Source organism: Canis lupus, chromosome 13 (assembly GCF_011100685.1).
Source record: "Canis lupus familiaris isolate Mischka breed German Shepherd chromosome 13, alternate assembly UU_Cfam_GSD_1.0, whole genome shotgun sequence".
In the NCBI taxonomy this organism is placed as follows: domain Eukaryota; kingdom Metazoa; phylum Chordata; class Mammalia; order Carnivora; family Canidae; genus Canis; species Canis lupus.
Genome location: NC_049234.1, coordinates 10,271,318 through 10,291,972, shown reverse-complemented (window position 1 = coordinate 10,291,972; position 20,655 = coordinate 10,271,318). Strand labels below are relative to the sequence as shown.

Here is a 20,655-nt window from a genome sequence, read left to right as displayed (position 1 = left end):
TGCCTGTTCCTCTGACTGCTCCTATCTCCATGTTCTTAGACTATATTATACCTAGATGGCTAAATCTAACAATATAAAACTGCTTAAAGGGGATAAGCGGATGGAAGAGGTTGTGGATGAAGAAATTTAGATCACATATAGGAGATAAGATAGTTTCTTTGGACATCTGAGTGGCTACATGGTCTTGTATGACCCCGTGACATATAAAGGCTTACCAGGAATTTCTGAGAGTCTATGTATGTACCATGGAAACAACTACAACTCCTAAAATAATTGACTATGTCCAGTTAAAAGCCCTGACTCTCTGAGTACTAGAAAGTACAGGGCCAATGAAGGAAAGTAACCTATGACCACATAGAAAACATTATGTGAGGTTTCATTACACCACAAACCTATGCTTCCTATTTCAACAAAGAGAGTTGATCACCTCCTTCCACTCCAGAAAGCCTTTCCACAGGCTTACCTTTCTATAAGGGAAGAATCCTTATAGAACAGAGGTCTGCCTAGCCAGTAGAATTCCAGAACAGTATGTGACAGATACATTGGGTCAATCCTTGGACACAAACCTCCTGGGGGTAATGAGTGATGACCCCTAAAGGAATAAAGTAAGAACTTCACCCAGTACCCAGGTTTACAAGTAAGAGAGCCCAGAGGGGTGAGGGTGTGTGTGTGTGTGGGGGGGGGGGGGGTGGTAATGAAAAAGATGCTGGACAGAGATAAGGCAGATCCAGATTTTCTGAATCTAAGATTTATATAGTTTGGAGGCTGTCTTTAATAAAAAGAATGAGGACAAGTCTTACTTTTGCAACTTGTATAGTAACAATGATTGGGTCACATTATTAAATGGACGTTTCTCCCAAGGTCTTGAAAGTTAAAAGTCCCTCCTATGACCTGCAAAAGTTAAAGGCCTTGAAACTTAAGCTTCATTAGCTGGATGGTTCCACTGACAAGGATCTAGGTCTCATTTTTTTGGAGATGGATGTGCCTAGTTGAGACCTGTGCCTGACTACTGGAGGCAATGGCATGGATGGTAATGCATGCTGAGGATGGATGCCAAGAGGCCAGGGAAGTTCAGTTGCACCTTAAGACAAGCTTGTGCCAAGCAGAGAAGACCACCTACCCTGTAGGATAGAGAAAAGTATGACAGCTGGTGACACCAAATGGATCAGTCAAAGGATTAAAGAATTTCCTGCACATTTGCATTTGTTAGGGTAAATCTCTGAAGATCTACTCTTTTCCTTAGGAAAATATCCACAGTACTTTTAGCTTATGAAGAAAAGAGCTTCTTTTTGTTTCCCATGATTTAGCACCTGCCTACGTCTCAATTTTCATCTCCAGGAAGCTTACCCTTCCTGGCTCCTTCCACCACAGACAAATCAGACCTTCTCCAGTTCTTCTAATGCACCACAGCCACCAACTTTTTCTTAGACTTGAACGTTTTTACCTTTCTCCTTTCATTGAAAAACTCTTTTTATGCTTAATTTCATAGCTATAAAGTCAATTCCTTTGGTCACCTCTCAAATCTTCCATATTAGGTCAAATCCTTTTTGTTGAGTTTACTAATTGCTAAAATAACAAAATAGAGGCTAAAATTCCTTCATAAGTCCAAAAGAGTTTGGGAATACAGAAGTAGAGTACAGAAAAGAGTCTTTAGGCCCAGGGTTTGGGATGTGGGGTTGGTGGGATTTCCTGAGCCAGGTTTATGAGGCCCTGATCGGGTTATCTGTGAATGTGGATCTGGTATTACGTTCTTCCAACTCACATGTCTTCTCTTCATACCTGCAGTATCATTGCTTATGAACTGAGGAGGAGGATCTCCAATCTCCAATTCCACCGTGAGTCCCATGGATCTCTTCCTCCGCAGACTCTCCCCTTGTATGATTTTGCTGACTCGGATTTTGTCACTTGGTATCTTTAGGAACAAGGCAAGATTTCTAACCAGATTATGAGAGATATAGAAGTCATCCTCTGTTACAGCAGGTAATTGGAAAGAAACAAATATGACTGCAGTGGTGTGGATTTCAACAGGTGTAGTTCCTTTAACCAAAAGGTAAAGCATCTGGTAGATTCTATCAAAGTAGTTTTCACCAAGGACAGTGGAATTCAGGTTAGGAAGGAATTGCTCTATGAAGGAAAAAAGCCAAAACAGCACAGTTAAAAATACTTATGCTATCACAAATTACATGTGGTATTTAATATCTGTTTAAACATAAGAAATTCTGAAAAAAATTCAACAGTAATCTTCCATAGGAAAGTATATATATTAAAAACAAAAACACTATAGAACTGACATGCAAAATTAAAGTCAACCCTTTAAATAATACCATTAATCGTCATTATACATTACATTTATTAAAACAATTAGCTATAGATACAGTAAAATTGAGAAATAAAATTCAATTATGAACCCAGGAGCCTATATTATATCTGTAACAGTATTTACATGTTCAGAATTTTAAAGCCTAAATTTTAATGCCAAAGGCATTTGGCAATTTAAAAATGTAAATTTAACTTTAATAGTCATCTAGTTTATGCAGTGCTATGTATCAACTCTTAAGGAGCATTTATAATTCAGTGCTTCTATTTTATCAAGGACAGAAGTATGTAATACGAATGAAGTATGTAATAAAATATTTCAGAGGTGTTTTATACCAATGAAACAGGTTTATATTTCAGCCTGAAATATCTTTGGTTAATGCAAAACAAATTCTACCAGGGAACTGACTTTTGTAAAAGTGACTGAGATTTTTATACATATAAAATGAATGAATATATATATGATTTTATGGCAGAGTATCAAAAATGTCTAAGAGCTAATAAACCCACTAGCACATACTGAGCCCAAAGGCAGAGTTATATAATAGCACTGGAATGAGACATGTAGCTTACCACATTTCATGGTGAAGCTTACTAATAAAAATAGATTAAAATTTTAGGAAGAAGAAATTTCTTATGAATGTAATAGACATTCATAGAAGTTGGTATTAAGAAGCCATTTAATTATTACCATGTATTTCTTTCATATCTACTAGTATAAGTTCTAGATGCAATTTGGTTTAAACACTCTGTGAATCTGAAGAATATGCCTTTATATTATGATTTGAAGCTGCTCTCAAACTACATTTAGAGGGGCATGCACTATTTGTCCAAGGTAACTTTCTTATATCTTCATGTCTTCACAGTAATAGAAGGAAGTAAAGAAATACATAATAAACCATTTTGGGCAATCTAAAATAATATGTATAGATTTATAATAGAGGGAAATTATTTTGCATTCTAAGTGCCAAAGCAAAATGTTCATTTAAAAATAGTGCTGTATCAGAAAAAAATATTTATAGGAAAGTGGTAGTAATAGTGTTTTGTAGCCCTTCAACACTTGGGTAACCAACTCCCTATATTAAATAAGTGCTGTTTGTTGAGATAGTTTCTATTTCCCTGATTTGAATTATAGAGTACTTGGTACTGAAAATGTTTTTAAAAAGAATTAAAAATTTATGAAAATTAAGCTGCAAATACAGGTAGTTATTTGTATATAAAAGTGATAACCCAGACTCTCTTATCTTATAAGAAGGCAATATGACATACTGGTCAAGTGCATGGCTTCTAGAGCTAGACTCTCTGGGCTCAAGTCTTTGTTCTGCCCTCACCATCTTTGATACAATGGACTGAATTGTGCCTCCTCCCCTAGATTCACATGTTAGAGCCTTAACCCCCAATGTAAGGGTATTCAAAGATGGGGCCTTTGACAAGTAACTAGGCTTAGATGAGAATGGGGACTTCATGATGGATTAGTGCTCTCATAAGAAGAGATATTGACAGCCTGCTGTTGCTCTCTCTGACAGTGAGAAGGCAGCCCTCTCCAAGCCAGGAGAAGGGCTTTCACTGGAACCTGATCCTACTAGCACCCTGACCTCTTACCTGCAGCCCTAGAGCTGTGAGAAAACAAATTTCTCTTTTTAAGCCATTTCATGGTATTTTGTTATAGCAGCCAGAGCTAAGGCAGAGACTGTGGCAAATTGATTCACCTCCTTGTGTCTCAGTTTACTTATCTGTACCTACCTCATAGAATTATTATTAGAATATAGTAACAATGAGTTGTTATATACAAAGCACTTACAACAGTGCCTGGCACATAGTAACATTTCTGGAAGTATCAGCTATTCAGACTATTAGTAGAAATAGAACTTGCTCCATGGACAGTGATGAATATGGGTTATCCATTCATACTCTCATGTCTAGCTGATGTTATGACCTACAGCACACATTTATATAATTGTTAACCAAGATTATGGGGCATATCTAAAAATGATAAGTAGCACATTGGAATGGAATATATTGGCCTTACTAGAACCCTGCTTAAGAAAAGGACTTCAATGAGCAGATATAAATTCAGGTCTTGCAAATATTGGTAAGTGGGTAAGTTTAGACTTTTCCATATATTTCATTTAAATCCAGAATTCATTATATTAACTTCATTATGTTCAGCTGATGTTATACTAGCTTTCTTGGCAATACTCTAGTAACTGTCAATTAATTTTGGCTCTGACCTTTGGATAGGAATAAAAGTAAAGCAGAGAGAGGGTAAAAATTCTGAGACAAATATCTTCTGTTCATAGGAATAACTGAACTACATGTAGAACGTAAATGTTCTTAGGGGGAAAGGACTGTGCATGATACACAAAGCTAATATCTGCATGTGTACAGATATATGAGTTCCATCAGGAATAACCTTTCAGGACACATATGTTATAAATGAACACATCTTAGAATTTGGTGGACTGTGGCTAACAATACTTTGTCTTGCATTCATCAATGGCTAAGGAACTAAAAATATTAATAGTGAAACATTACAAAGAATTTTATACATAATTAAGTACATATGTAATGTGTACTTTATTTTTTTTTGAGGAAAAGTACCTGTGTACAGATGTCTATTAAGTTCACAGTGTTTCTGTTGAGGATTCCATACTGTATTTCTGGGGCAAACCAATGCATTGTTCACGTAGACATCCAAACGCTGAAGTGTGGGGAAAAAAATTCCTACAACTACAGCCTGTCAAAAACAACATTTTTGTTTCTTAAGAAAATAATGACACAGAATATTTAGAATTTAGCCTTAGAAATGTCCTTCAATTATATATGCCTTCTGTAAAATAGTAAAACTAAGTTTTATGGATTGATGATAAATACTGAGTTAAAATTTGTAAATGATCTTATATTGAATCATTCATATAGATGTTTAATTTAACTCTTAATTGATGATTTTCAGTAGAAAAGTATAAGGTAAGAATTATTAGAAGAGTATCTCTAAAAGAAACATTTCCTTTAAAAGATAACAAAGTTCCAAAATAGGCTTTCAACTTCAGGGGCAGGGAGAAACAGGGAATTTAGCAGCGCTCTATAATACAACCACACAAAATTAGTTAATGTTGAAAAAAATGCTTACCTCTGAGATAAATTTGGTAGTAAGACTGTTAAAAATTCTTCAAAATAACTATACTTTCTGATTCAATTTTGTCCATTTTCCATGTTTATATTCCTCACATCCCATGCTACAGGTATAATCATAAAGTAAGGAGACTAGCTTTTACAAGAGCAGGGAGAGATTAATAAGGAATCTAATAAGCTATACATAATTTTAGAATCTTCTTTTGAGATTGTCTTCAGAGGCTCAGAATATTAACAGTCACATTATTTTGTAGTTATTTTTAAAATTAAAAATATTCTCTTCCATTAAAAAATTGAGGGCCTATCTAAGCCAGGCCCTATTGTAGGAGCTGTTGTAAGTCCCCTCTCTTTGATCTTATATTCTAGTGTGAGGAGAGAGACAAATAAGTAGTAGAAATAGTAAGTAAAATATGAAGCATGTTAGAAGGTAGTAAGTGCTATGGAAAAGGAAACGTAGATCAGTGTATGCATAATTGGGAGACCTAAGTGGGGCTTATGAGTGAACAGGCTAGGCCTATTGGGGGAATAGAGGGGCTCCAGGGAGGGAGAGTCACCTACGGTAGACTGTTCCAGGCAGACTCAATATCTGGAACCCAGGCCCAGGTGGTAACAGATCTGAGGTGGTCTGGAACAGCAAGGAGCCCGGTGTGGCTAGAGGAGTAGAAATCAGAGAGCTATGAATGTGAGGATTTGGCTTTTATATAAAGCCCAATGGGGAAATTACTGCAGTGTTTGGGGCAAGGAGTGACCTGGTGTGGCTTATATTTTGAAGTCCCTCTGTGGCTACTGAGGTGAGAACAGACAGTAGGGCAGGCAGAGGCAGAGCAGCAGGAGGAGTTGGGAGCCAACTGCCTTAATCCAGGGAAGAAATAACATTGGCTCCAAGTGGGCGGTAGCAGTGACGGTGGTGAGAAGTGGTCAGATTCTGGATATGCTGAAGGGACACTCAACAAGATTTGCAGATAGAGGATTAGGAATATGACCCAAACAAAGGAATCAAGAATGGGTCTAAGGTTTTATCTCCAGCAACTGAAAAGATGAGATTGCTCTCATCTGAGAAGGGGCAGGTGTCTCTCTGTTACTAGTCTCTCTGCTTCGTCTTATTCACATTCTTTTTTCTCATTTCTAATCCTTTGGGATTCTCAAGTCTCATACTCTTGGGGGGAAAAAAAACTCAATTATGAGATTACTGTTTAACCTCACACTCTTCCCAATGACATGGGATACATAAACTTAACCGTCCCAGCTGATGTGATAGCAAAAATGTGATATTATTGCAGATATTTAAAATAACATGCTGTGATCTCTGAAGTAAATTCCAAAGGTGTATTCTTAAAATATATAAAGAGCAGCATGGAAAAATAAATATATAATTCCAGTGCCCAATTCTGGATGTGCACTATTTGTATGTAAAAGTTGCTGCCAATCACACAAATCATAGGCCTCACTGTCATGTTTCAGATGTAGAGCAGCAGCATCAAGTGTATATGGGGGAAAGGTGTTTGGTATGCATATGTTCTCAGGCTGCTAAAAACTTTCTGGACTAACAGTATTTTTAGTAGTACTCTGATGATCCTTGTGACGATGTTCAAGAGAATAGGGGAAGAGATAAAGTCCTTAGCATATAGAAATATATGTCAATAACCAAGACCAATAATTCAAATTATTTCTCTTGTGTTACCTTTTTATGGTCAACATTAAGCAACATCAGTCGAAGATTCTGAGGAGTGGTACCAGTGAAGTAAACCTCATAAGATTTGTTCAGAGCCACAATGCTATGAAACAGGGACAGTCTTCTCTGGCATGTGTATCCGGCACACCAGCCATGATCCTGTGGGCCTAAAGCCACAAAATGAAATTCTGTATTATGTATATTCTATATATGTATATATATGTGTATATATACATATATATAATATATTCTGTATTATGAATATTATTTAACACAAAGTCTGAAGAGCAATTGCATTAAAAATAAATTACAGCAATAAAGTTCAGCATTTATATCCATTATCCATTCACCCATCTATACTTAGCTTAAAAGGAAAGCAGGGAAGCAACTCCTCCTTACTACCCTTACTTTTTTTTGTACAGTGTAGGGTAAAAAAGGTAAGTTAATGTGTGAGTTTGCATTGAAAGGGTCATTGAAGGAACAGTAGATTTATATGATTCTCTACTTCACTAATCATTTTTAAGCCCAGGCCACACGGTAGGAAAGAATGCTTGATCCTTTCTCCTACCTATCAAATGTGAGTTTAGGTGGGGAGCCAACTTTCTAAAACTCTTTAACAAGAAATATGATGCTACAGAGTTAAATTATTAAACACAGAGCCTGTTGGGGTGCCTGGGTGGCTCAGTCAGTTAAGCATCTGCCTTTGGCTCAGGTCATAATCTCAGAGCCTGGGATGGAGACCTGCATAGGGCTCCTTGCTCCGTGGGGAGTCTGCTACTCCCTTTGCCCCTCCCCCTGCTCATATTCTTTCTCTCTCTCTCTCTCTCTCTCTCTCTGTCTCTCTCTCTCCCCCCCTCTCTAAAATAAATAAATAAAAATTTTAATAAAAAACAAAAAATAAAAACAGAGCCTGTACTTGGAAACATGGTCATGTGTATGGCTAAACCATGGATTCAATTCTTTCACTCACTCATTTCTTCATCAGTTAATTTGAACATTCAACAAACTCTTGTTTTTTAAGATTTTATTTATTTATTCATGAGAGACAGAGAGAGGCAGAGACATAGGCAGAAGGAGAAGGAGGATCCCTGCAAGGAGCCTGATGTGGCACTCGATCCCGGACTCCAGGATCAGGACCTGAGCCAAAAGCAGAGGCTCAACCGCTGAGCCATCCTGGCATCCTCATTCAACAAACTCTTACGTTTGCTTTTTATGAAGTCTTTAATCTTCCTCCACTGTCATTTTAATACATTTTTGTTAAATCCCGTGATTATAGGCACCATAGAAGGGTCAACATCATTAATGAATTGAAGTAATCAGAGAAATAACACTCTAATAAACTCTCTAGAAAGCCAAAGACAGTGGATGCTTTTCTACTTGAATCCAGATACTTCCAGAGCAGGCACACCATGTCTGTGGTAGCAAATTTCTCTATTTTACTTCTGTTTTAAAGTGTCTGGGATTATAAAACGCTGAGTGAGATATGGAACATAAATTTTCTTGATGTATTTATTCATTTGCTTTACTCAATTTCCTGGCTTGCTTGGAATTCTTATCAATATTTACAACTGAACTTCAAATTTTAAATCAATAGAAACTTCTGAAACTCAAGTAGAATATGAACTTTCTCTTAATATCCAAAATATAAATTCTACTTTTAAATAAAATCTTTGTGAGTTTTGAAAACAGAAAGAAATATCTGTGTAGATAATGAAACATTTAGAATAGCAAAAGCCATATTTTAAGAATAAATGAAATTGAGTATTAAAATTTTAAGGGAAAAATATTTCAATAACTTTTATCTTGGGATTCCCTCCCCCCCCAATCTAATGTGGCTGCATCTCATGCTTCAGTGATTCTTTCAACATCTTCATAATTTTTGCAATCCTGCTATCATTTACTTAAGACTTTTCTTTAAATTGACAGTCATTTTTAAAAATTTATTTATTTATTTATTTATTTATTATTTATTTTTTAAATGTTTTTATTTATTTATGATAGTCACACACAGATAGAGAGAGAGAGGCAGAGACACAGGCAGAGGGAGAAGCAGGCTCCATGCACCGGGAGCCCGACGTGGGATTCGATCCCGGGTCTCCAGGATCGCGCCCTGGGCCAAAGGCAGGCGCCAAACCGCTGCGCCACCCAGGGATCCCTAAAAATTTATTTTTAAGAGAAATGTCATGTCAGTAGTGTAAGTGGAAAGCTTATATTGCTTTCCAGAAAATAAAAACATAAAAATAAACAAAATAAAATCTTTCTCCACCAGACAAAACAGAGTAATTTGAAAACATCTCCATTATTCACACTGACTGGTCTAAAATTCTTCCCACAAGCTCTCTGCTTTGTAAGAGCTGTAAGGCAGTGCTTGAAATGGGGTTGATGGCAAGCCAGAGAAACCAGGAAAATTCCATGTTGTGGACAACAGAAGTGACGAGAGACTTGAAATCACATAACTTTGGGACATCGTTGATTTAGCTCATTTTCTTTAAAACATTTTTCTTGCATATCATCATTTCTTCAAGTGCTTTTTAAATTTCCCTGTTAGCGGATTTTAAAAATTAGTATTTTTGTGAAGTACTGGCTATTTTGTTGAATCTTAGGATATTTTAGTACATGTTTGAGACTGCCAGGGCAGAGAAATCTTTCTGATCCAAGTTACATGACCCTTCAGCACTTGAAAGACTCTTAAGACTTTTTATGGACTAATCTTTGAGCCCCTGATACTATTTCAGGGTAATACAATGAGTTCCTGCTCTCTATTTTCTGCAACTCTTAGAAGTTCATCCTATTTATTCAAAAAGTCTTGGACTCCTAAGTTGATCTGAATTCTTACGGAGACCACTATCTTCGCTCTGTACTAGAGCCACCCGTGACCAGAATGTACGGAGCCTAGACTCCAGAGCTTGCCAAGATGTTCTTGACAGTCGAAGGAATCAGGAATGAAAAAACAAATAAACAAACCAACAAACCCAAAAACACATTGTTTCAAGATTAAGTCTTCTAAGGTTTCATGAAAATAAAAACTGAATAGGCTCAAAATATGTTCTCAAGTGTTCCAAATAACACATTATCTGTGTTTTAATTTATGTAAGGCAAATTGTCTTTTTGGACACCCTCAGGCCAATTTTTCCTTAAAATATTCATGCTACTTATTACTATAGGTATGAAGATCACTAAAGGAATAACTTTCCTTTTCTCTAATGGTCAATTTGGAACAACTATCCTGGCTTTCTAATACAGGAAACTACTGAAGTGTCAAACATCCCTCCTGCACATAGATCTTTTCTTACAAACAGAAGGAAAAGCAGTGCTGATTTTTGCTATTTTTATGTGATAAATAATTTATGAGATGTCTCCATGCATGTAATAAATAGTGAATGCCTTGAGTAACTACTAGTTTGTTCATACTAAACACCTACCGTTAATGAGATCAACATAACCATTGCTCACTATAGCCACTGGTGACAGTCTTCGAGTTTCTGTGTCAGAATCCAGGCTTTCAATAACCATCATTGCATATTCCATCCCAAAGCACTGATAACTCTGCCATTGTGGAATGTATTTACAGGTTGAATCTCTAATAATTCCTAGAAACAGGTATATACATTTTACCAAAGAAAAGCAATCTCTGCAAAAACATATGTACTATCTTTTTCTTTTATGTAAGATTAGTGAGTAGAAAATATTGGTTGAATATCCCAATTCCTAAAAATAAAAGGTATATTTGTTTCACAAACTTAACAGAATAATATCCAACAAACCTTTGTAAGGTGCTTTCTCAGTGATAGGAATTCTACTTCCATTTGGGAATGTGAGCATCACCTTAGGAATCCTATAGTCTCCAATTCCAAATTGACTATTTCCATTCCATTCATATTCTGCTTGAGGTATCACTGAACCAGAATCTCCCAGAAAGGAGCCATCCATATCTCTAAGAAAAGATTTTCTTTTGGCATCACAAACCATGTCTACACAATCAGATGGATTCACCTTACTGTTGAGAAAAGGTAAAATGTGTGAATACTTAGTATCCTTCCCCTGTTTCTAGAGAGCATTTAAATTTAGTGTTTGATAGAGAGTATCCAAAAAAATTGTTTTGATTAATTGAATCTTATCATTTCAGAAAGGATTCAAAATGGGACCAAGTAAGATATGTAATTAGTATTGTAACAAGGTCTGGTTTTCCATTCTGTTGGTTTGTTGTATTATTATTATTAACATTGCAAAAGGACAAGTTATACCTGTGAGATATAAAATTAGAATTCCATTTTGTTATTTCATTTTGTTAAGTGATAGATTTCAAACTTGTGCATTGTTCACAGTATACTAACATTGCCCCAATGAGAAGGCGAACAATTAGTCTGTTGTGCAGAACATATAAAATCCCTGTGTTGGCAGGGAAATCTATTATTCCTCTTTCCTTTTTTTTTTTTTTTTCACGGTCTTCAAAAATTATAAAAGTATTGCATGATTACTATAAAATAATCTAAATACTTTAAAGTTCAGTTTCCTTCACTTTCTTATCTCAAGCTCTCAGGTCATCACCGACTGTAGATTAGTATATAATATTATATAGACATTTGTTTATGTATACACAAACAGATATGTTTGGATTATGATTGCTATGCTACATATTTTAGCAACCATTCTGTAAATACCCACACTGTAGGAAATGAAATACTACATACTTATCATGCAGTTCAACCATAGATAGCATTCTGCCTTCATCTTGAGCTACCTGCAGTGTTGATTGTTAACTGGGTATAATAATAATAAAATAGATGCTTAATTTGCAATATACTGCACATTGCATAGTATACATAGGATACAGTATAGTTATACTACAGCATGATATATACTATGGGTAAATATAGCTTATTCCAAAATTATAACAACAAAATAATAGTGGAAAGCTCAGAACCATTAGATAGTATTTAACATCCGTCTCTTTTTGCTGTAAGAGACACAAAGGAGTAAGTTACCCCTTACTGTACAATAATAGTTTTGGAGATGACTTGAATAAATATTTCTGTAGCTCATGGGTTCTTTATGTTCAAGTACATGAAGAGTGCTTTTGTGAGCAAGTCTGTAGGGAGAGTACCCACTGGCTCTTTTATATTATGACGTAGGGCTCTGTCTTTACTTCATGTTGCAAAAAAACAGAACCTGAAATGTAAAATTTTGTTCAAGTGATTTATTGAAACAATTCTCTCACAAAAGGAGAGAAGCCACAAAGGACAAAGAAAATGAGATTACTATGGTATGCGGACTAGCTTCATTCTGATCCCAGGAGTACATCTGGTTCATCAATTGAACCCAGAGTTGCTCCCACCATGAGACAAAGGGTGTTGGGCTTTTGTACTCATGTATAAACTAGTCATTTTCAATGGACTGCAAGGAAATGTTGTTACAGAGGGCTTTAGCCCCCAGAGCTATTACTGTTTGGCTAAGAGCAATTTGTTGGAAAAGAGAGCAACTATAGATTATCATTATCATTATCGGGGATCCCTGGGTGGCTCAGCGGTTTGGCGCCTGCCTTTGGCCCAGGGTGTGTTCCTGGAGTCCCGCGTCGGGCTCCCGGCATGGAGCCTGCTTCTCCCTCTGCCTGTGTCTCTGCCTCTCTCTCTGTCTATGTCTATCATGAATAAATAAATAAATAAATCATTATCATTATCATTATCAAGTGCCAACATTTACAGCACTGGGAACTGGGCAAACTGCTTTATAAAAGGGATCTGAGGGGATCCCTGGGTGGCTCAGTGGTTTAGCACCTGCCTTCGACCCAGGACGTGATCCTGGAGTCCCAGGATCGAGTCCTGCATCAGGCTCCCTGCATGGAGCCTGCTTCTCCCTCTGCCTGTGTCTCTGCCTCTCTCTGTCTCTGTATCTTTCATGAATAAATAAATAAAATCTTTTAAAAAATAAAAATAAATAAAAGGGATCTGGGAAAACATCAACAGCATCTTAATAAAAGCACAGAGCTCAAAGATATTATATTTGAAAATGTGGTATTTTCTGGAACACCTGGGTGGCTCAGTCAGTTAAGCATCCAGCTTCTGATTTTGGTTCAGGTCATGATCCTGGGGATGTGAGATCAGCTGCTTAAGATTCTCTCTGCCCTCTTCCGTCCCTCTCCCATTCCCACATGCATGCTTTCCTCTCTCTCAAAAGAATATTATTTTCTTCAGGACCTAGGTATTAAAATTACATATTATTTCTGAAAGATTCAATGATAACTAAAGAGGAGCTAATTAAATTTTAGTGAGAAGAGGCTCTATAGAGCCAAAAAATATTGTAGTTTAATAATTACTAAATAAGTAAGTGTATGGTTGTCACTAAAACAAAATCAGACTACGAAACACTGCATTTCTCTGAAGAAATGTCTATATAATTATACAGCATTATTCCTCATCTTGTTCCTATACTGAAAACAAAGATCGCTCATAAAAAATTTCTTTCCTTCAATCTTGTCTTACATCTGAATTCCTAGTCTGCATCTCTTAGAAAGTGTAGCAGTTACCAGCTATCTCCTTTTAAGATTTACAGTCTAAGTGGCTCAGTTTCTAGAAATATTCTGACCCCAACTGACTTTTGTGGTTGAAAAGTCACTGTTCTAGGTTTCTGCATATTCTCAGTCACAGTGGTTATAATGATTAACATTAAATTTCAAAGAGCATGTTGGGGTGAACATGAAAAGGTATTTGGAAAGTGATAGGAAAAAAAAAGAAGTAGGAAAATGAAAGAAATAATAGAAATGCTTCTCAATCCTAATGACTATTAATGGAGAGACACTAATGTACAAAAGTACTTCTAACCTGGTCTCAGTCTTTTATGATGGTATTACTTACGAGGCATGAAAAAAACAGTATGAGAAAATATACATATTAAAGTATAGCTTCTTCAATTTAACTGAAAACATAGTTGCATTAAATAGTCTTAATTTTCATGATCCTGATTAAAATTTTATAGAAATTAATAGTTACTTTAATATAGCAACTTCCTCAGGTCTATGGCAGGAAAAAAAGATAATGGAAAACTATAAATACAGGAAAGAAAAAAAAATGGGCTTTCATATATTGTACCTTACATCAGGCCTATGTATGAATATTTTTGATTGTTCAGTAGTATCAACTAGCTGTATATTCTTCACATGGATTGGATGCTGTAAATCTTCATTTAAAGGATTAGTAATGAATATCACATTAGTTTCAACTGCACAAATGTTCTTAAATCCAACAAATGTTGAACCTAAAACATAAATAGCAGAAAAATAATTATTTTCTATGGGGAAAGTGATAAAATCAGTTTCATTTCATGTACATTCCAGAAAACACATCATTTAACACCCCCTTGAACATGGAACCCTTATCTTATATGGTAGATAGTCCAGCACCATTTTTGGTAGACTGTTGCCTCCCTATATTAATACCCATTGAACAATCATCTCATATTTTCTCTGAGCTTAGTTGCATGATGTGCTTTGACCAATGAGACAAAAGGAATTGTGATACAAGAAGGTCTGAAAAGTGCCTGCATGGTAGGGCTCACTCTCTTTTAGTGCTCTGGGAGAATTTTGTGATTTCAGCATGTGTATGAGCTTGGGAGGCATTCAGCCCAATCCCTCCCATTACTCTAGCTAATGGCCAGCCCAACCACTGGCCACCAACTACCAGATATGGAAATGAAACTATCATAGACTAACTATCCCCTATCCATCATGTATACTGATGGCAATCTAAGGAATAATCCCAGGTGAGACCAGCAGAAGAGCTATCCAGTAGAACAAAGCCCAAATTGTCAATCCACAGAATCATGAGCTAATAAATGGCTGTTTAAAGACTCTAAATTTTGAAGGTGATTTGTTATGCAGCAAAGACTAATTGAGACGTTGTTCTTTTTGGTCTTATTGCATATATTGTGTAATCAGAAGATAAATGTATTGAATCCAAAACTTAATCCCCATTGTACTTAAAATCCAGTAACTCAAAAATATTAAAAAAGCAAAAGGTGGCTGAAAAATTCTTAGATCACTTATGTACTCCTACCACCCTTCCAATGATTTTTTTCCTAAGATGATATTGTATATACATGAATATGAGCCTGTAGATGAATATCAATAAAATACTACAGTAGCAGATACTGTTTGTAACCTGTGCAGATCTGCTTTACTGGCCCATTGTGCTTGTCTTCAGCTCAAGTAAATGTTGGCTGCTAACTACTCTCCTTTCTCTGGAGAACTACCCTTGACCAGATGACGGCTCCCTCTCCTATGGGATTATGCACCAGCACCAAAGGGTTACCATGCCTGACTGGCAACTGATACGGGAGGTCCCCTTGCCTCAAGAGGGGGAAGCTGAGGGGTACTGCACAGTCCCTGATGTTATCAAGAAGGAGCTAGACTCCAACCAAGACCACATCCTTGCCTAGCTCTGCCGTATCCTATTTTCCTCACTCCCTGTCTTGTGTGAAAGCAATAAACCACTTGCACAAGAACCTCATCTCTGGCTTTACTTTTAGACCACCTGATTTAGATCGCTAGTACCAGAAGTGGTCTTAGGGTACACACTGTAATGATGCAGTAATGAATTAAGCTCACTTGCTCTCTAGATGGGAATGAAGATGCCCTTCCTGGTGGCAGGTGGTGGTGGTGGGATAGTGGTACTGATAGTGGGTAGGTGCTAATAGTCCCTAGAATGCCACAACAGTGCAATTACTATGACTTCATTTGTGGTGAACTGAGCACATCTAGGTGGAAGGAAATGCTCTGGCTCATACAGTAAATTTGGCATTTGAGTGGTACTGGAGAAACAGTGGTTACAAAGAAACTAGAAATAGGTGACTATTGACCACCATCGATGCTTTGAAGAAACTGTAAACTTTGGTGACCAATCACAAATTCAAAGCAAACCTCAGGATCTGATCACAAAACCAATAGAGAATTCATAAAAGGTTGAATTCTCAGCCCTGGCAAGACTCCTACATCAAAGACAGGGCTCTTATAGAAAAGGAATGGAACCTTGAGTTAGGATGGGAATATAGGGAAAGATGAACTTGAACCTTGAACCCCTGGGTTCTCCTTGAATGTTCCAGATCTACATAAGTGGTCCACCTCTCCCTTATTAGAGAATAGCTCCCCTCCCCCACTTGCTGAACTCATGACAAGAACTCAAAAAAGAAACTCAAAAGACAGGTGTCTTTCTCAGGACCTGTTCCCATTTCCCCTTCTGGCAAACAGAACAGTAAGTCTGGTCGATTCTCAACATGGCCTTACTGGGGAAGTGCTAAGCCTGCTCTGGGAGAAGAGGAATTATATACCAAAGAAACTACAAGAACTGAGTAACATGGACTGGCAGGAAGCAGAAATATGTATAGCTAAGAGTAAACTGTGATGGTGTTAGATCAAGGGGGGAAGAATATAAAGCTGGATAAGAGAGAGTATCAGTATGGATGGGGGCATTCTCCTATGCTGTGGCTTTTCTAAGTTTGGAAAAAACAATATTCCAGTTTAAGTGAAGTAGAATTGTAAGAATGTCATGGCCAACTGTAGAAGAAAGGGTCAAAAGTCTCTCTAAAAATGGGCTATTGGAATGAATCTATTATATATATAATATATATCTATTCTATATATAATTATATATATTTATATATATTTATGATTTTTTTATTTCTTTGAGAGAGAGTGCAGGTGGGGGAAGAGGCAGAGGGAGAAGAAGATTCCCTGCTGATCAGGGAGCTGGATACAGGGCTCAATCCCAGGACCCCGAGATCATGACCTGAGCCGAAGGCAGACGGACGTTCAACAGACTGAACCACCCAGGTGCCCAGGAATGAACCTATTATTTAATACATTTCAGCCTCACGTGGGATGGCCTTGAAAGAGTGTGGTGTGGGCAAATCCTATTATGGACTAGAAATCTGAGTAGGACACAGGGTGATCCACTTTGGGTGAAGAGAGAAGTGGTCTGAAGGTAAGGATAAATAGAAAAAATGACTTGGCTAGTTAGTCAGGGGTCTAGAGGGAACAAGACTGGATGACTGGATAGAATGAAGCCTGAGGGAAAAGCAACTGCACGGGTCTATGGGAGTAAGCACAAAGGGCATGTTAATGATCACCAAAGAGCAGCAACTGTGGAAGAAGCATTAAAGAAACAAGTGAACATGATGATAGTAGGGCCAATAGATGTTACTAAGCTCCTAGGTTACACGAGTTTAAATTTCTTCAGTTGTAAAAAGAGATAATAATATATAACCCTACTTATATAAAAGGGCTTTTACAATTTATAGAAACTAACATTAAATCACTGTACCAGTGTCTCTTCTGTTATTTCAGAAGGAAAATTAAATGTCACTTCTTAAACATATACAAATTTTGCCAGGGAACCATTCTTGAAATTGACTTCTGTCTGATTTCTTTGCTTCTCATATTGAGCAGATTCATAGGCAAATTCATTTAAATCATTATTTTTTTTTACTAGTGAAATATCATTAGCTATATTCTACATATTCTTTATAGAACTTCACTGAGTTAGATCTATCAAGGCTACATTTAAACTTGCCTGAGATCTCCAAAAGGCCACTGATAGCATTGTAACTCATGATTCCTGCATGGGGTTTCCGGGGTGCCATGTTATGTGCTGAAGCAAAGGTAGGCCAGCAAATCCCACTTCTCCCACCTTTTATAAAAGAAATAAAATTAATAAAATTCAAATATGCACTCATAACACCAAAATTAAATTTCTAAAATTATCACCTGATGGAGGTCTGGCACTCCGATGGGCAGCAGAAAGTTCAATATTGGGATCATCATTAGTTAGGACATCAGAACAATTAAATCCAGGGCTACTTCCAACAATTAATGAGCTCTATTTAAAAAAAAATTCAAACAGGACAGCTTAAAGAATAGCTTTTCCTAAAGGAAAATATTATATTGAATTCCACTGTAGCAAAACACAACCTTTAAGTTTGAGGAAGGGATCATTCATAAAACCAAAATGAAAAGGATGTGACTTTACACCCTGAGAGTAATGACCATCAAACTGGGAAGGGGAAGACAGGCAGGCAAATTATTATGTATGATGACATGTTACATTTCTGTAACAGAAATATGCCCAGGGACCAGCAGGAACCAAAGGAAGAAAGAGTGTCAATACTGCCTAAGCTAGATCAGGAAAGGTTTCATAGATGGGCTGAAATTTTAACTGTGACAAGATTAGCAAGTGGTAAACAAGAAGAGGTGAAGGGATCAGGGAGGAGAGGAAGGCTAAAGCACTTCCCAGGAGAAGACAAGGAGAACAAAGGCAAAGAGATTTGGATTTGCAGGGCTTGGAAGTCAAGGAGATCATTCTTATCAGAACTTCAGTAATTTTACCCTTTCTCCTTATTGTGGCTATATTTATTTCTTACCTTAATCTGTACTGTTTTACTGGAAATTTTGTGAGATACAGCAGCTGGCATGTAAATCATGGAAGAAATGGCCATTCCATTGTCAACCAGAGTCACATTATAGATATGCACACTCTCTGTGGTCTGTAAAACAACTTGTAGTTTACATAGTACAAAATACAATCATAAAACAAGACAAACAAGCACTATCTTCAATCACATTTACCTGAAAATAAATTCCATAATCCCAGCATGTCCAAATGGTAAATCCCTGTATAAGAGAACATCCAGGAAGGCCATCCTGGTTCATATAAATACCATATAAACCTCCATGTGCTTCATTATCAAACCACTTTTCCATGGGATTAGATTGACCTTGTAAGGAAATATGAAAACAGAGAATTAATATCACAAGTCCTGTCCTTGAGCTTTATAAGCAGTATCAGTTAAATTTTTAAAATTAAATATATGGTTCTTATGCACATTTTAACATGATAATTAAATATTGTTATGGCTTAAACATTTATGGCTTACTCTACTTAGTATTTAATCTTGTCTAATTTGTCCCTTTACCATTAGAATGAGTGTACACTCATTTGCAAAAGTTTGGTAGTGGCTCAGAGGTTTAGCACCACCTTCAGCCCAGGGCATGTACCTGGAGACCCAGGATCGAGTCCCATGTCAGGCTCTCTGCATAGAGCCTGCTTCTCCCTCTGCCTGTGTCTCTCCCCCTCTCTCTCTGTGTCTCTCATGAATAAATAAATAAAACCTTAAAGAAATTTTTTTTTAAAGTTTGGTTTAATTGTTAGCTAGCATACTTAACTTGCTCTATCTGATCAAACATGAATTTCATGTGAAAGTGCATGAAGTTTAGGTAAACGTGAAACACAATGATACCACTTGCTGTTTGTAAAATGCTTCCCCTCCACACCTTTTTGTTGTTGGTTCCTTCTGGTCATCCCACTTTCAAGTTAAGTGTCACTTTCTTAGTATGCCTTCTCTGACTACCTGATTCAAAGTAACACCTCACTTCCTTCACATGGCAATTAAAATTATTTTCACTTGATATTTTAATATTACTTATTCATGAATTATTCATCTCCTCTCTCTTACTAGAATGTAAGCTTCATGAGAGAAAATGCTGTGTCTACCTCACTCACCACCATATTCCTAGGGCTTAGAAGGTAATGCAGAGATAGGTGCTCATTTAAATATCTGTTGAACTAATGGGTGTATGATCTTGGGAACATTGTTTAACCTTTTAGACATCAGTTTCCTCAAATATAAAAAGCTTTAACATCTAATTTAGAGTAGTCTCAAATGAAATGAAATAACCCACATAAAGTATCTCAATAAATAGAAGCTATAATCATTATTAATATATAGGAAAATTGAAATGGATTTTTATGAAACTTTACTTATGTCAAAACCAGATTAGCAATCTTAAGAATTCCCCCCTAACCATACATACATTGGAGGATTCCCTATAAAGAGCAGCATCACCCCCTATAGTTTACTTAGTACCAGCTCTCTTGGCCAAGTCTCTTGATATCTGAATTCCTCTTATCTTTTATTCATTTTCCTTTCTTCCTAATACTTTGGGATTGAAATTTTACTTGTCAACTGCCTAGATTCTGTTTTTTGTTTTTTTTTTTTCCTCCATAAGAAGCTGTTTGCACATCTTTCCCTTGGTTCCACTCAGTGGTTCCCCTGGGACCCAGTGTGGGCCTCAGTTTCCTCCCTGACCTCCCAGATTCCTGCTCCTAGCCTCTCACTTGCCTGGGAGGTTGACTGGAAGTTAGTATCCCATTCCAGTAACTTAACCCCTCAATTCCTCAGTAATGACTCCTATTTCAATTTCTCTTAAGTATCAAACTTCTTTTTTTTTTTTTAAGATTTTATTTTTATTTATTCATGAGAGACAGAGAGAGAGAGAGAGGCAGAGACACAGGCAGAGGGAGAAGCAGGCTCCATGCAGAAAGCCATCCGGCCATCCCGGGACTCCAGGATCACGCTCTGAGCCAAAGGCAGATGCTCAACCACTGAGCCACCTAGGCATCCCCAAACTTCCTTATAAATACTCTCAATTATTTAAGAATATCAATATAGTCATATTTACATACTACATAATATTTACATATTAGTAAATA

The 20,655-nt window shown here is 36.8% G+C and overlaps 1 protein-coding gene across 1 annotated transcript in view; it reads right to left on the bottom strand.

Annotated features, from left to right (window-relative positions):
* PKHD1L1 (PKHD1 like 1) overlaps window positions 1–20,655 on the bottom strand; it is a 147,879-nt gene that overhangs the window by 10,930 nt on the left and 116,294 nt on the right. The window contains 10 exon segments of the mRNA XM_038555350.1: window positions 1,780–2,124; window positions 4,918–5,053; window positions 7,130–7,287; window positions 10,543–10,710; window positions 10,885–11,117; window positions 14,206–14,371; window positions 17,680–17,796; window positions 17,874–17,985; window positions 18,527–18,649; window positions 18,732–18,880. Coding sequence (XP_038411278.1) covers window positions 1,780–2,124; window positions 4,918–5,053; window positions 7,130–7,287; window positions 10,543–10,710; window positions 10,885–11,117; window positions 14,206–14,371; window positions 17,680–17,796; window positions 17,874–17,985; window positions 18,527–18,649; window positions 18,732–18,880 — 1,707 coding nt within the window.